The 17,998-nt window shown below is 43.8% G+C and overlaps 1 protein-coding gene across 1 annotated transcript in view; it reads left to right on the top strand.

Annotated features, from left to right (window-relative positions):
* Window positions 1-7,443: 7,443 nt before the first annotated feature.
* Window positions 7,444-17,998, top strand: part of arfgef3 (ARFGEF family member 3) — a 144,698-nt gene continuing 134,143 nt past the window's right edge. The window contains exon 1 of the mRNA XM_060831245.1: window positions 7,444-7,845. Within this exon, the coding sequence (XP_060687228.1) occupies window positions 7,761-7,845 (85 nt within the window). The 5' untranslated portion in view covers window positions 7,444-7,760. The remainder of the gene's footprint in view (window positions 7,846-17,998) is intronic.

Genomic DNA, 17,998 nt, shown 5'->3' with positions numbered 1-17,998 from the left:
TGTTATTTGGAAGTGATATTAAAACTATGCCTGTCCTGTCTGAGCATGCTTGCTCACTGCTGTATAAGGTGCTGCTCTTCAAGTGTAAGAAGCTAGATGGAAGAGGAGAACCACTTCTGAATAATCACTCAGACAATCCACGTGCACTGATAAATGTGCAGACCCATTGCCATTGAGTTCTGGAAATTGCTGACCTCACGGACATTCACAGTGGCAGAGAAAAAATTAAAGGGAATTTTACTCACATTGCTACATCATAGATGGCAAGGCTTATGCCATTCCTCAGTTATAAAACTTTCAGTCCCCTCCAGACCACATACAACAATTCCCCCCAAGTTTGTTTCTACCACGAATGCTGTATTTTTGTGTGTATAATGACATTCACCACAACCCCATCTCCCCTGTCTTGAATTTACAAACTCAGGCAATCTGGACATTTTAGCAGGACTTATACACTTAATAGTAAGGTCCTAGGGACTGTTGCTGAACAAAGAGACCTTGGAGTGCAAGTTCATAGCTTCTTGAAAGTGGAGTCGCATGTAGAAAGGATAGTGAAGAAGGCATTTAGTATGCTTTCCTTTATTGGTCAGAGTATTGAGTACAGGAGTTGGGAGGTCATGTTGCAGCTGTACAGGACATTGGTTAGGCCACTGTTGGAATATTGTGTGCAATTCTGGTCTCCTTCCTATCGTAAAGATGTTGTGAAACTTGAAAGGATTCAGAAAAGATTTACAAGGATGTTGCCAGGATTGGAGTTATAAGGAGAGGCTGAACAGGCTGGGGCTGTTTTCCCTGGAGAGTTGGAGGCTGAGGGGTGACCTTCATAGAGGTTTACAAAACTATGAGGGGCATGGATAGGATAAATAGGCAAAGTCTTTTCCCTGGGGTCAGGGCGTCCAGAACGAGAGGGCATAGGTTTAGGGTGAGAGGGGAAGATTTTAAGAGACCTATGGGGCAACTTTTTCACGCAGAGGGTGGTATGTGTATGGAATGAACTGCCAGAGGAAGTGGTGGAGTCTGGTACAATTGCAACATTTAAGAGGCATTTGGATGGGTATATGAATAGGAAGGGTTTAGAGAGATATGGGCTGGGTGCTGTCAGGTGGGACTAGATTGGGTTGGGATATCTGGTCAGCATGGACAGGTTGGACTGAAAGGTCTGTTTCCATGCTGTACATCTCTATGTCTCTAGGACTCTATTTCACTATTCTCCTGAAAACTCTTTCTTCAGACTTGGGAGACTGATAGTTTGTTGGGTGGGTCTGTCGATCCTTTAAACTGGAGGATCTTTACTTGCCTGAATCTCCTTTATGGAGAATGACTTTTCTGCTGAAACATGCAATTTCCTATTTGCTGTATCTTAAATTGTGGGTCATGGCTCGTCCCTTCTCAGTGGTGGTGTCCATGGTGTTGTAAGAACCACACCTTCAATTTGTTAGTCTTTGTGCCCTGGGATTTGCACTGAAACCTGTAAACATTACTTCAACACAGTAATACTGCATTCAGTTCTGGTCTCCCTGCTGTAGGATCAATGCTGTGAAACTATAAAGGGTTCAGAAAATATTAACAAGAACGTTGCCAGGGTTGGAGAGTTTGAGCTATGTGGAGATGCGGAATAGGCTGGGGCTACTTTGCCTGGAGCATCAGAAACTGGGGGGTGAACTTGCAGAGGTTTATAAAATCATGAGTGGTATGGATAGAGTGAATGGCCAAGGTCTGCTTCCCACGGTAGAGGAGTCCAAAATTAGAGGGCATAGGTTTAAGGTGAGAGGGGATAGATTTAAAAGGGACCAATGGGGCAACTGTTTCACGCAGAGAGTGGTGCTTGTATGGAATGAGCTGCCAGAGGAAGTGGTGGAAGCTGGTACAATTACAACATTCAAAAGGCAAATGGACAGGTCCATAAATAGGAAAGGTTTTGAGGGATATAGGCCAAATTCTGACAAATAGGATTAGATTAATTTAGGATGTCTGGTTGCATAGATGAGTTGGACTGAAGGGTCTGTTTCTATGCTGTACAGCTCCATGATTCAGGTAGAAGATATAGAAGCTTGAAAATACGCACCAACAGGTTCAAGAACAGCCTCTTCCCTGCTCTTGTGAGACTGTTGAGTGGATCTCTCTAACTTCAAATAGTCTTGCTAATGTTGATCTTGTTTTGCACTCCTCCTGTTCAGCTGTAACCGTGTATGCCTTGCTCTGTCTAAGCACTCTGTGATGTGTATATTCTTGTTTGCTATGATCTGCCTGTCCTGCTTGCAAAACAAAGCTTTTCACTGTATTTAGGTACATGTGACTACAATAAATTAAATCAAACTCTATGTTGATTAGTTTGAACACTTTCATTTGTCCTCACTGATTGTATTTCTGGCGAATCCAACATGTTCCCTCCCTCAGTTCTGCTCTTTGAGAATTGTTCTGGTTTGACATGTTCATAGGATTCCTACAGTGCAGAAAGAAGCCATTTGGCCCTTTTCTCTCACAGTCACTGAAGATCCTTCTGCAAAGATAAGAAAATGAAACATTCTCTCTGTTCCATGACACCTGAACATTTAATATCAGACTTGAACCTTTCATTATTATTTGTTCATCAGCTCTGATGCATCCTGAGTTATGGATTTGTCAGCAGGATCAAGTGGCCTCTGCTGTTCATCAGTTGTCACATTACTTGTTTTTCTTTGCTGGTTCTAGCATGAAACAATTCCTTAAGCCAATGTCCCTAATTTCAAGGGAGTCTTTTTCCAATGCTTAGGTTCCAGTATGAATTTAGGGAGCCCTATGAAGCCTTCAGCTGACTTTCTTTTGGCTGCTTCCTCCTTGGCTGGCCATTCCTTGACTTTATATAGTTTAACTCCTCCTACCATTTGAACAAGATTGTAAACAAGCCATCCCTTCTTAATCAAGAGTGACAATTCTTCTTTGCAAAGTATGTTAAGGTTTTCAACTATTTGGCATCCCTACATTGGAGAGTTATTTGTGGCATACCTTTAATCTTAAACTATGTTTCCTGAATCATGTGTAATTTCTTCGCAGTCAGCTTTAGGCAGTGTTTTCCTAATCATAGCTTACTAGTTGATAATACAATCACCCTGGTTTCTAACATGAAATTCATGAGATCATCATTAAGATAAATATCAACTTATCAAAATGGAAGGTCTAGATCACCTATTTCCCTTAGGACCACTTTATGTTTTTCTTCCGTTTCAGACTGTTCAACCATGTTCAGGTAAATGTTTGCTTTCTTGTCTTTCTCAAACTGTGTCCTGTTTCTATTCACTTTCTGAAAGTGACCTGTTCTATGACAGTTAAAGCATTCAATTTTAAAGCTGGACATTTCCTGCACCTGAGAGGTTTCTTAAGTCCATAACTGTCACAAGGCTTTTTAGTGTCTCATTCTTGTCCTACTCATGGACTTGGTTTCTCTTTTGTGGTTTTGCACATTAGCAATTGAATGGTGTCTGCTGATCTCCTATGCCAAGATTGACCTTTGCATTTTAGGATTGAATTGTCTTACTTCCAGATTTCTGATATGTTTACCATCTGAAAAGCTTTTTCCAGAATGAGATCTTCTTTGGACAGTAATGAATCTGACAAAGGTTCATCAAGTCTGTCTCTCATAAATTCTGACCTGGTTTCTATAGTTCAATTTCTCAATGAACCTGTAGAAATAATTAATGAAATAATCTATGGATTCCCTGAATCTGAGCTCTTATATTAAATCTTGTGCTGGCAAGAATTTTATTTGTTCTGAGGTTCAGGATATTTGTCAAAGCTTTAAGTACATTTACAATTGTATCGATTGTTTCTTTTGCCTATTGATGAGTTATATCATCAGCTATACTCCCAATTGTGTATAGAAATGTATTTAATTGTTCAGCTTCTGACTTAACATCTAACTTGGAAGCTATTCTTTATTTCACAAATTGTTTTCTTCAAGATGTCTAATCCTGTGTTCTATCTAGCCCATCTCTGAAATTTAGTCATCCAGAGACAATATTATTTCTGATGTCATGTTATTCCTATGTGGTTATATAATATTCATGCTTAAAAATATTCTATTTCACAGTAATAGCAGTTCTGCTGCTGTACCAGAGAGGTTAACTGGTAACTGCCTTCGCAAAAGGCCTAACAAGCCAATCAGCTCAAGGACAATTCTCGGGACCAGTGACACACACAACCCAGGAAAGAATGAAGAAAAAAAATCAATACTTCAATTGCTTAATTTTTTGTAAAGTGCTTTTGGAAAGACCTGAATGATGGTCTATAAATGCAAATACATTCCTTTTTAAAACAATAAGAATTTTCTGGTATTAACTGCTGAAAGGAGATCAATGTATTTTGTGATGTATTTGGATTCAATGCAAATCTCTAAGAAGAAGGACTTTCAGTGCCATACAATATATACAGATAAGCAACTCTCTGCATCCCGTAACTTAATTAAGGTTCTGTGCAGTTTTCCAACTATAAACCTGGCCCACTCTCTCTCACACACACATACTGTACACGGCTGACGTCTCTGATTCCTGACGACGGCGGAATGACGGTGCAGAAACCAGGAAGTATTGACGGCATCTGCAAGGTGAGATCAAAAACCAGATGGGGATCTTCTGGAACCGGATCCTACCCTCTGCCACGTAATAGGGCGGCCAACATGGGGTCATTATGAATCCCCCCTGGATGCAGTCAGTAAAACGAGCCTGGGGGAGGGGGAGTCTGTATAAACGAAGCAACTCGTTTGCATTTATACCACTCTGACAAACTCTGAGCATGTTATTAACTTCAATCAAAAACATTTTTTTCTTCTTCCTGTTGCTTGGGAGGAAGCAATTGTGAGTCATTTCCAACGTGATGCTGGACACAAGGGATATGGGTTACAGCAGAATTTTTGACAATCTCTTTGTAAACAATAAGGAAAATATTTTTCAAACACTTAAACTAACAAAAAATCAGGGCATTGCTCCCTCCATAACATTTGGAGTCAAAAGGCTTTAAATGATAGCCAGTGTTTAACTTACTTTTGTTCTCAATGTATCAGGAGGGAAACAATAGCCAAGTGGTATTATTTTGGGAATCTGGGTTCAAATTCTGCTATGGCAAAGAGTGGAATTTGAATTCAATAACATCTGGAATTAAAGGTGATGATATTCATGGATCAATGGTGGGGATGGGGGAAGGAAGCTCAGCTCATTCACTAATGTCCTTTAAGGAAGGAATTCTGCGACATGTGATTGCAGATCCAAATGGATGGACAATAAATGCTAGGTTTTTACTTGAAATTGTTCCAACCTTTATTAAAAAATTAATTATTGACTTGTGGGCCTTCCTTGCAAAGGTGCTTATTGCTAATTCCCTATTTACCATGGAAGTGACTTCTTAAATTCATTCACAGGATGTGTGTGTCACTGGTTAGGCATTTATTGACCTCCTGGGTCTGGAGTCACATGTAGGCCAGACGAGCTAAGGACATCAGATTTCCTTCACTAAAGGCCATTAATGAAATAGATGGGGTTTCCCCTGGCAATTAATTAACTAATGGTCACCATTAGGCTCTTAATTCCAGATATTTATTGAATTCAGCCATGATAGGATTCAAGCCCAGATCCACAGAACTTGGGTCTCTGGGATTAATAGTCTGGTGATAGTCACAGAGTCCCAGAGTGAGACAGTGGTTCAGTGTCAGCACTGCTGCCTCACAGTGCTGGGAATGTGGGTTGATTCTAGCCTTGGGTGACTGTACATATGGAGTATGCATGTTCTCCCTGTGGTCTGTCTGGGTTTCCTCCCACAGTGCAAAGGTATGCAGTTAGGTGGATTGGCCATGCTAACTTGCCCCATAGTGACTAGGGATGTGCAAGTTAGGTGAGTTAGCTGTGGTAAATGTGGAATTATAGAGATAGAGCAGGTGCTGGGTCTGGGTGGGATGCTCTTCAGAGGGGTGGTGCAGAACTCTGGATCACCAATGATGTTTCACGTTTCCTGACTGATGGGTGTCTGAAAATGTACTGGTAAAGGCTATACTTGTGTGAGCCCTTTAGAAACTGAGGTCAATAGTTTCCTTCTTTGACACATGATTGATTTTGATGGAAAGATATTTGTTGAGGTTTCTCAGGGGAGGGTAACTGCAGTAGTCATCAACACCACCTAGTCAAGGGGCAATGAGGGATTGGTAACAAATGCTGATCCAGCATGCAATGCAGACAAAAAACTTTTCAAAAAAATGATTCTTTCAAGATCTGGACATGGAATGTTGCAGATAAATTACATTTACTTAATAGTTTTAAGTCAAATTTGGAGTTTGAAAAAAGGAAGTTGGGATTATTGGATTGTACTGCTTTTCCACTGAGATAACATTGAGACAACATTACATCTACTGTGAGAGACACGGCTACATTATAGGAATGGATAAAGACTCCAGGGTCTTGGAGAGATCCCAGAGATTGGGTTTGAGAAGATAACTCTTTCAAAAGAGCCAGCATTGAATCAATGGGCTGAATAGTCTCTACCAACACTGTAAACATAAACTGAAATATTAGAAAAAAGTCTCTGCTTTGACAAGTCATGTGTTTCAATTCAGTGTTTTACACCAATTATTGCAATAATGCCAATTTATTGGCTACATTAGCTGCTTTGCTCTGACTCTGCTGTAACTTCAACTCTCCAAACTCCAGATGTTGGAGCCATTCTGATGCAGATGTTTTCACTCAAGACTGATCCAGATATTTTATCGGGGACGATCTGGGCTCCAGATGTTTCAGCTTTGATTAAGCTCCAGATGTTTCACCATGGACTCTCTGAGCACCAGATGTCCTAACTCTGAGTCTGCTCTAGGTGTTTCCTAGGGACTGTCTGAGCTCCAGATTTATAACCTTGGTAACAGATGTTTCAGATTTGACTCCACTCCAGGTGTTTTGTTGCAGTCTGAGCTCCAGATATTTTTGCGACTGTTCCAGCTGTTTGCTGTGGACTCTCCAAACGCCAGATGTTTTAACCCTGACTCTGTAGCAGATGGTTTGATTCTTGAGCCTCTTGCAGGATCCTCCTCTAAGATCCAGATTGTTTAGCTCTGATGCTGCAGCTTTGCATTGGTACTTTACTCCAATATTTTAGCTGTAACTATTGCAGGTTTTTTTTTATACATCTGTGATTCTACACCAGACATTTTTTCTAACTCCTGACCCTGCTGCAGCTATTTCAGCTCTGAACCTGCTACATCCGCTTGACCCTGCTTTAGATATTTCATTTCTGATTCTATTGCAGCTATTTATTATTTAAGCACTCCTTCCCTTCATGCCATAATCTCTCTCTCTCTCTCCCTGGAGCCCCTTGTGCGTTCCAGTTCCAGAGTTTCCCGACGATGTCAGGGATTACAGTGTGAGCTCCAGTGATGGAGAGTGGGCAGGGCAGTGCTTGTTCTGAGCTCTCGGGAAATCGGAGGGAGGGGGGATCTAGGAATGAGATACCCAGGTCTGGAGGACTGTGCATCAATGTAGTGACATCGTTGCGGGGAAGCGTGTCTTAGGCAGTGCCCCAGTCCCGTCTGCAAATCCTCGCCTCTTCCCATTACATTTATTTATATATTTCCTCCCCCTGCTCACAAACAGGGAGACGTGTCCCTTGGTTCGGAGGGTTAGCTCTGCCTGGTTTCCTTAGCCACCACCTCTCAATGACTCGCAGGTAACATCATAACTTGATTTATCTCCCTCTTTCCAACCGAGCCATTTGTCCTGGCGAGTTCCTCCCCCTTGTCTGGTGCCGAAACCATGGATGAAATTTTGAAGAGGATTTCGAAGGAAGCGACGGGAAATAAGTACAAGGCTATAAGAGATGCCTGCACCTTAGCATGTGGTAAGGACCGACCTCCCTCTCTCCTTCCTTCTCCCCTGCCATTCCCGGACAATCTTGGGTTGTAACTTCCAGCTTTCCCTTTGTATATTCATGAAGTGTTTTCAGATGGAAAGGGGAAGGCTGGAGGTTTGGTGTTTTTTTTCTCTCTCTCTCACGGGGCACTCCATAACCGTGTTTACGTTCAGGGATGATGTGACTGTGCCTGGGTTTGTATGTGCGTGGGTTTTAATGACAGAATCATGCAGCGCAGAGGCGGCCATTCACTCCCTTGTTGCCCGTGCTAGCTCTTTGAACGAGAAATCCCATTAGTTTCACTTTGCCCAAAGCCCTGAATATTTTTCAAGTATATTTTTGAACTTTGGTGTTGAATTTTTCCTCTATACGTTTTCAGGCAACGCACCCTAGGAAAAGACCTATAGCCCCATATCCCACTGCCTACTACCCACAATTATCTTAAGTGTATATCTTTCAGTTTAGGGCTCTTGTGGTGCAGTGGTAGTGACCCTATCTCTAGGCCAGAAGGGGCGTGTTTTAACGCTTCTGAGCAGGTTGATTCAAATAACTATGATATAAAATAGCAGTTATCAACCTTGTGGCATTGGGAACTACCATTTACACCCTACAAATGCCAGACAATGATCATCTCCAACAAGAGTGAATAGAACCATCACCCCTGACGTTCAGGGCCCATTATCATGTTGAGAAATCCTCCCACCATCAGCATCCTGGGGTTCTTATTGACCAGAAATTACACTGTGTCATTATGTTAGAAGTTGGGAATCCTGCGGCAAGTCTCCTGTCTCACTGCTGTCCATCCACTTTTTTTAAAAATATGTGGCATGTAGGAATCACTAAATGGACCAGCATTTATTGTACAGCATAGTTGCAGTGGAGAAGGTGGTAGTAAGCTACCTTTTTGAACACTTCTGTCCTTGAAGTGTAGGGATACCCACAATGCTGTTAGGGAGGGAGCTCCAGGATTTTGACCTCGCGACAGTGAAAGGATATTGACTAGAATTGTTTGAGAAGGCAACAAGCAGGATATGTGAAGAGGAAGCAGTGATTGTAATATATTTGCATTTTCAGAAGGTGTCACACACATTAGGCTACTTAATAAGATAAGAACCCATGGTGTTGAAGGTAGTATGGATAGAGGATTGGCCGACTAATAGAAGACTGAGAGCTGGAATAAGGGAACATTTTCAGGATGGCAGCTTGTAATTACAGGTGTGCCACAGGGATCAGGACTGAACCTCAATTATTGATGTATATCAATGTCTTGGATGAGAAAAGTGAATGTACTTTTGCCAAGGTTGTAGATGACACAGAAATAGGTGGGAAGGCAAATGGTGAGGATGGCACAAAGATACCACAGTGGGGTAGAAACAGGTTAAGTGAATGGGTAAAAAGTTGACATATTTTTCCACCAATTATATTCTATATGAGGAGAATGGAGAAAGACTGCAGAAAGCCATGTAACGGAGGGATTTGTCCATGACCATAGAAAGCCAGCATCCAAGTTCATTGGGTAATAGGAAATAGAGTATAAGGAGGGAGAGCTTTTCAAAACTATACAAGGCACTAGTCAGACCATAGCTGGAATTCTTTGAATAGTTTTGAGTCCCTTTATCTTAGGAAAGATATAGTGACATTGGAGGTCCAGAGAAGCTTTTCTAGGCTAATACCAGGCATATCTTATGAGGAAAGGTTGTGTAAATAGAGACTGTGAATTTAGAAGGATGAGAGATGACCTCATTGAAATAAGTAAGAATCTTAGGGAGCTTGACAGGGTAGATGTAGAAGGTTGTTTCCCCGATGGCAGAGTTCTAAGGCCACAGGGTATTGTTGCACAATGTGGGGTCTCACATTTTAAAACAAAGATGAGTAAGAATTTCTTTTCTCCGGGCATAGTGAATCTATGGAATTATTTACCACGGGGTCATCAAGTATATTCAAAGCTGAGATAGATTTTTAAGGGAATTTCAGGGTTATCAGGTACTCTATTGGACAAGCCATACAAACGCTATCCAGCCTTGGGTGACTGTCTGTGTGGAGTTTGCACATTCCCCTCACTTCTGCGTGGGTTTCGTCCGGGTGCTCCAGTTTCCTCCCACAATCCAAAGATGTGCATGTTAGGTGAATTGGCCATGCTAAATTGCCCATTGTCAACATAAGATAATAGGATAGGGGAATGGGGCTGGGTGTGTTACTCTTTGGAGGGATGGTGTGAACTTGTTGGGTCAAAAGGCCTGTTTCCACACTGTAGGGATTCTATTAAAAAACTGCACTGTGGATAGACCTGTAGCTGTGCAAGTAGATAGGCCACCACTTGGATGGCACAGTGGCACAGCGGTTAGCGCTGTTGCCTCACAGCGCTAGAGACCTGGGTTCAATTCCCACCTCGGGCAGACTATCTGTGTGGAGTTTGCACATTCTCCCCGTGTCTGCGTGAGTTTCCTTTGGGTGCTCCGGTTTCCTCCCACAGTCTGAAGATGTGCAGGTTAGGTGAATTGGCCATGCTAAATTGCCTGTAGTCATAGAGTCATGGAGATGTACAGCATGGAAATAGACCCTTTGGTCCAACCCGTCCATGCCGACCAGATATCCCAACCCAATCTAGTCCCACCTGCCAGCACCCGGCCCATATCCCTCCAAACCCTTCCTATTCATATACCCATCCAAATGCCCCTTAAATGTTGCAATTGTACCAACCTCCACCACATCCTCTGGCAGCTCAATCCATACACGTACCACCCTCTGCGTGAAAATGTTGCCCCTTAGGTCTCTTTCCCCTCTCACCCTAAACCTATGTCCTCTAGTTCTGGACTCCCCGACCCCAGGGAAAAGACTTTGCCTATTTATCCTATCCATGCCCCTCATAATTTTGTAAACCTCTATAAGATCACCCCTCAGCCTCCGACGCTCCAGGGAAAACAGTCCCAGCCTATTCAGCCTCTCCCTGTAGCTCAGATCCTTCAACCCTGGCAACATCCTTCTAAATCTTTTCAGAACCTTTTCAAGTTTCACAACATCTTTCCAATAGGAAGGAGACCAGAATTGCACACAATATTCCAACAGTGGCCTAACCAATATCCTGTACAGCCGCAACATGACCTCCAAATACTCTGACCAATAAAGGAAAGCATACCAAACACCTTCTTCACTATCCTATCTACCTGCGACTCCACTTTCAAGGAGCTATGAACCTGCACTCCAAGGTCTTTTTGTTCAGCAACACTCCCTGGGACCTTACCATTAAGTGTATAAGGCATGCTAAGATTTGCTTTCCCAAAATGCAGAACCTCGCATTTATCTAAGTTAAATTCCATCTGCCACTTCTCAGTCCATTGGCCCATCTGGGCCAGATCCTGTTGAAGTCTGAGGTATCCCTCTTCGCTGTCCACTACACCACTAATTTTGGTGACATCTGCAAACTTACTAATTTTACCTCTTATGCTTGCATCCCAATCATTTATGTAAATGACAAAAAGTAGAGGGTCCAGCACTGATCCTTGTGGCACTCCACTGGTCACTGGCCTCCAGTCTGAAAAACAACGCTCCACCACTCTCTGTCTTCTACCTTTGAGCCAGTTCTGTATCCAAAAGGCTAGTTCTCCCTGTATTCCATGGGATCTAACCTTGCTAATCAGTCTCCCATGGGAAATCTTGTCGAACGCCTTACTGAAGTCCATCGTGTTAGGTGAAGAGGTAAATGTAGGGGAATGGGTCAGGGTGGGTTGCTCTTCAGAGGGTCAGTGTGGATTTCTTGGGCTGTAGGGCCTGTTTCCACACTGCAGGTAATCGTAAGGGCAATTAAGAATGGGCAAGAAATGCTGGAAAATAAATAACGCTCACATTATTTGAGCAAATTTTAAAAATGCGTATACCTTTTAATTCTAGTTGCTTAGGCATCCCCAATGTTAATTGCTCTATCATTAAGGATCATGCTCACAACTACCCGCCTTCAGCTCTGGAATTCCCTCAGTAAAAATCTTCACCTCTTACCCTCCCTTTCCTGTAAGACACTCCTTAATAGCCACCATGTTGACTAAGCTTTCATTTGACTGACTGTCGCCTGATGTGGCTTGGAGCCTCCGAAATTTTATTTTATACGCCTCCAAAGCCTTACTGTGAGACATTTATGATGTCAGAGGCGCTTTATAAATGCAGTTCGATGTTGGCAAATACGTCGATGAGTTAATTTAAAAAAAAATTTCTAATAGTGTCAGTTTTTTAAAATCATGAAACACTCTACTATCCATGGAACAGTGTTGTCTCTGTATTATGTAAGAGGCAACTTCATAGCCTGTGGTTCTACAAGTGCAGGGTTGGTAATACCTGGTTTCTATGGTGATGGAGCAGGAGACGCAGCCTGTTGCTGAGAAGCAAGCAGCTCCATTTCGATTAGTGTCTGAGCTGACGTATCCTCAGTTGCTGGGGATGACTCACTAACATCTGCATTGTCCCCAGGAGGCCCTTTATTTTACTTCACCCCCATTGCATTTCTGGTTCGCTGTCTCCCTGATTTTACCACCTTTTACCACCCTCCCCCACTCCCAATCCCATTCATAGATCACAGAATCCCTGCAGTGTGGAAGCAGGCCGTTCGGCCCATCAGGTCCACACCAACCCTCTGTAGAGCATCCCACCCAACCCCACCCTATCCCTGGAACCCTGCCTTCCTGGCAGAAGGAATCTGCAATGCTCTGGGCCGAGCCTCCATCACAGACACACTCATTTCTGCCAACACATTGGGAGGAAATTAGAGATGGCAACTGTGCACTGCTTTCTTCCTGAGAGATAAACCCCTGAGCAAAGCTAGGAGGTCCTTGCATCTCATTACTGACAAACACAATCACTTTCTTCCGAAATCTGATTGGTTTAAAATTGAATCTGGGTCCCATGAGGCAGCAGTGCTAACCACTGAGCCACCATGCCACCCAAGTCAGGATGGTTTGTGGCTGGGAGGTGAATTTTCCCATGAATCTGCTACCCTTGTCCTTCCTGATGCCAAGAGTTATGCATTTGGAAGGTGCTGTCTGAGGAAACTTGGTGATTTGCTGTAGGGTGGCTTCTAGATAGTGCAACTGTGAAGGAGGGAGTGACTGTTGAAGGTGATGGATGAGGTACCAGTCAAGCAGAGTGCTTAGTCCTGGATGGTGTCAAGTTTCTTGTGTTATTGGGGCTGCACCCATCCAGTAAGTATTCCATCACACGCCTGACTTGTGCCTTGTAAATGATTGGCAGGCTTTGGGGGTCAGGAAGTGACTTACCTGCCACTGGATTCTTAGTCTTTGACCTGCTTTTGTGGCTACAGCGTTTGTATGGCTTGTCCAATAGACTGAAAATGTGTTGCTGGTTAAAGCACAGCAGGTTAGGCAGCATCCAAGGAACAGGAAATTCGACGTTTCGGGCCAGAGCCCTTCAGGAATGAGGAGAATGTGCCAGGCAGGCTAAGATAAAAGGTAGGGAGGAGGGACTTGGGGGAGGGGCGATGGAGATGTGATAGGTGGAAGGAGGTCAAGGTGAGGGTGATAGGTTGGAGTGGGGTGGGGGTGGAGAGGTCAGGAAGAAGATTGCAGGTTAGGAGGGCGGTGCTGAGTTGAGGGAACCGACTGAGACAAGGTGGGGGGAGGGGAAATGAGGAAACTGGAGAAATCTGAGTTCATCCCTTGTGGTTGGAGGGTTCCCAGGCGGAAGATGAGGCGCCTGGGAACAACACGACGGCTGGAGTAGGAGCGCCTCATCTTCCGCCTGGGAACCCTCCAACCACAAGGGATGAACTCAGATTTCTCCAGTTTCCTCATTTCCCCTCCCCCCACCTTGTCTCAGTCGGTTCCCTCAACTCAGCACCGCCCTCCTAACCTGCAATCTTCTTCCTGACCTCTCCGCCCCCACCCCACTCCAACCTATCACCCTCACCTTGACCTCCTTCCACCTATCACATCTCCATCGCCCCTCCCCCAAGTCCCTCCTCCCTACCTTTTATCTTAGCCTGCCTGGCACATTCTCCTCATTCCTGATGAAGGGCTCTGGCCCGAAACGTCGAATTTCCTGTTCCTTGGATGCTGCCTAACCTGCTGTGCTTTAACCAGCAGCACATTTTCAGCTCTGATCTCCAGCATCTGCAGACCTCACTTTTTACTTGTCCAGTAGACTACCTGATAACCCCAGAAATGTGGATAGTGTGGGGGATTCAATGATGGTAGTGCCATTGAATGTCAAAGGTGGTAGTCAGACATGCTCTTGTTGGACATATCCACTGCAGTTTATCTCACATGGATGTTACTTGCTCATTGTCAGCTTAAACTATGGGTGGCATGGTGGCTCAGTGGTCAACACTGCTGCCTCACAGCACCATGGTCCCAGGTTTGATTCCAGCCTCTGGCGATTGTCTGTGTAGAATTTTCACATTCTCCCCATGTCTGTGTGGGTTTCCTCCGGGTGCTCCGGTTTCCTCCCACAGTCCAAAGATGTCCCTCTCTGGTAAATTGCCCATAGTGTTAGGTGCATTAGTTGGAGGGGAAATTGGTCTGGGTGGGTTACTCTTCGGAGGGTTATGTTGGACCGTAGGGCCTGTTTCCACGCTGTGGGGAATCTATTCTTAAAAAAAAAGCCTGGGTATTGCACAGGTCAAATTGCAATTGGACCTGGGCTGCTTCAGTATTAGAGGAGTTGCAAATCCCTGACTAATTTATATTTGCCCTATGTCCCTATCCACTGGAGATCTTGGACTGTACTGACTGTTGTACAAGATGACTTAATCCTAGAGGTCTACAGCAAGGAAACAGGCCCTTCAGCCTAGCTTTACCATACCATCCAGTTTTCACAATTTAAACTAGTCCCATTTGCCTGTGTTTGATCCACATCCCTCCATACCTATCCCATCCATGTACCTGTCTAAATGTTTCTTAAATAACGAAATTGTCCTGTCTTCCACCACTGCCTCTGGCAGCCTATTCCAGACACTCCTCACCCTCTGTGTGAAGACAAATGCCTTTCTGGACTCTTTTGTGTCTCTCCCATCTCACCTTAAACCTATGCCCTCTAGTTTTATATGCCCCTACTGTTGGCTATCAACATTATCTATGTCCCTCATGATTTTATTGACTTCTATAAGGTCACCCCTCAGTCTCCTACGCTCCAGGGAAAAAAGTCTCAGCCTATCCAACCACTCCCTACAACTCAAACCCTTCAGTCCAGATAACATTCTAGTAAATCTTTTCTACACTCTTTTTAGTCTAATAATATCCTTTTGATAGTAGGGTGACCAGAATTGCACACATCTGTGACCTCACCAACATCTTGTACAGCTGCAACAAGATGTAGCAACTCCTATACTTGATGTTCTGATCTTTAGATTGGGGCATTATTTAGCATGGGCAGTTGATGGTGGTAATGTTTTAATCTAGTAATCCAATGGTAATGTTCTAGGGGTATGGGTTCAAATCTTGCCATGGCAGCTGGTAGAACTTGAATTGAATTATTAACTCTGGAGTTGAGAGCTTGTCTCAGTGATGGTGAGCATGAAACTATTATTGACTGTAATAAATAAAATCCGTCTGGTTCATGAAATGATCTTTAGGCAAGGAAATCTGCCATCTTTACCCAGCCTGGCCTAACATGTGACTGCAGACCCAAAATGATACTGTCTACCTAGCAAACCCCTGTGAGTATCCGCAGCCTTTAGTGGGAGGGAATTTTTCTACTCTCGGTGAAGACTTGTTTCCTGATGTCCCTCAGAGGCGGAGCAGCTTGAGTTTGAAGGTGAGGGTGTGCTGGCCATTGTAAAGTGCACCAAAGTGCCAGCAGAGTGATTTGAGGCCTCACTTCAGATGAGGTCCCTTTCAATGTGATTGTCCCTTTAGAGGGAACAGTCTATCCTACAGGTCAAATCTTCTTGACATTAGAAGCAAACCTAGATTAAAACTCCTCTCAATTTTCCAGATAGAGAACACAAGTCAGATTCCCTTATAATTTAACCCATGATGCCTCACTTTGTTGCACCTTACAGAGGCCAGCACATCCTTTGTGAGGTGTGCAGTCCAAAGTTGGTTGCAGACAGGGATCTGACCAAGGCTGTATGCCACTGAGGTATCTTTTCTTTGACTGTGCAGACTGCTGCCATTCTAAACTTTGCTCAGTACACTCCCTTTCAGACTTGGCTGCAGAATACAGAGTTGAAAAGTGTGATGCTGGAAAAACACAGCAGCATCTGAGGAGCAGGGGAGTCGACGTTTTGGGCATAAGCCCTTCATCTGCTCCTCAGATGCTGCCTGACCTGGTGTGTTTTTCCAGCACCACAACTTTTGACTCTGATTCTCCAGCATCTGCAGTCCTCACTTCCTCACAGTGACAGAATACTGAGCACCATGAGACTTTTGATAGGACTTCTCAAATTTTGAATTTAATGTTGATCTCGCTGTCTGTGCACCTTCTCTGCAAGCCATTACATTGTGTTTTTTGCTCTGTTCTGTTACTTTAGTGCACTTTGTATGGTATGACCTGCCTTTACTGCAAGCAACACACACACACACATCCACACACACATCCCGTCCACTCAGCACCCCTCCCTTGGTGCCCTGGCCTCACAAACAGTGGTGCCCCCCACATATATAACAACTGATGGAAAGCCACTGGAAGGTTGAACAGTCTCTGCCACACTTCACTTACCAACTCCATACCAACCAGTTCAGCCCATCTACCTTCTATCTCAGGGTCAGTACACAGCACACTTCCTGGGTCATGTCTACCAGCACACATCCTTTGGATCAAGGAAATGGGACAAAGGGAAGTGGCTACAGAGTACAATTTGGCAAAGTGAAATTGTCCATTTTGGCAGGAAATGATGAGCGATTGCAGAAGTTGGAGATGCAGAGGGATCTGTGTGTCCTCGTGGATGAATTGCAGAGGGTTAGTGTGCTGTTACAACAAGTGGGAAAGCTAATTCCATGTTCTCATTTTTTGCGAGGGGAAGTAGGAAGGTTATGCTTCAATTATGCAAGGCATAGGGGACACCATATCTGGAATACTGTGTACAGTATTGATCTCCTTAATAAAGGAAGAATATAATTGCACTGGAAACAGTTCAGAGAACTGTTAAATGAGTATGTGGAATAAGACGTTGTCTTGTAAGGAAGTGTTTGACGGGATAGGCATATATCCACTGGAATGTGGAGGGGTAAATGGTAACTTAATTGAAATATATAAGACCCTAAGGAGTTTTGACAGAGTGGATGTGGAGAGGATGTTTCCTCTTGTAGGAGAATCAAGAACTAGGGGTCACTGTTTAAAAAGAAGGTATCATCCAGTTAAGGCAAAGATCAGGGGAAATGTTTCACCAGATTATCGTGAATATACACAACACAGAAACAGACCCTTCGGTCTAACTCTTCCATGTAGACAAGACATCCCAATCTGACCTAGTCCCATATGCCAACGTGTCCCATATCCCAGAAAACCATTCCTATTCATATACCCATAAGATGGCTTTTAAATGTTGTAATTATACCAGCCTCCACCATTTTCTCTGGCAGCTCATTCCATACACGCACCAGCATCTGCGGGAAAAAACTACCCCTCAGATCCCTTTTAAATCTTGCCCCTGTCACCTTAAACCTCTAGTTTTGGACTTCCTTCCCTTAGGAAAAAGACCTTGGCTAAATTCATCCTATCTGTGCCCCTCATGATTTTATAAACCTCTATCAGGTCACCCATCAGCTTCTGATGCTCTAGGGAAAAAAGCTGCAGTCTGTTCAACCACTTCCTATAGCTCAAGCCCCCCAGTCTCTGCAAAATCCTTGTAAATCTTTTATGCACCCTTTCAAGTTCATCAACATCCTTTCTATGATGTTCCAACTCCTATACTTCTGGAACAATCTTTCTTGAAAGATAGGAGAAGCAGCGTGTTTGAATTTATTAATAGAGAGCTGGATTGATTCTAGACAAGAAAAGGGCTATAAAGTTATCAAGAATAGGTTTGAATGCAGTGTAAGACGATGGCCGTTGTCCTGACATGGTAGCTCAGTGGTTAGCACTGCTGCCTCATAGATCCAGGGACCTGGGTTCGATTCCACCATTGGGCAACTGTGTGTGGAGTTTGCAAGTTCTCGTGTCTATGTGGGTTTTATTCAGTGCTCTGGTTTCCTCCCAC

The sequence above is a fragment of the Hemiscyllium ocellatum genome, chromosome 10 (genome assembly GCF_020745735.1).
Source record: "Hemiscyllium ocellatum isolate sHemOce1 chromosome 10, sHemOce1.pat.X.cur, whole genome shotgun sequence".
Classification (NCBI taxonomy): Eukaryota; Metazoa; Chordata; class Chondrichthyes; order Orectolobiformes; family Hemiscylliidae; genus Hemiscyllium; species Hemiscyllium ocellatum.
Note: the sequence above shows the minus strand (reverse complement) of the source record. Positions and strands in the feature narration are given on the sequence as shown.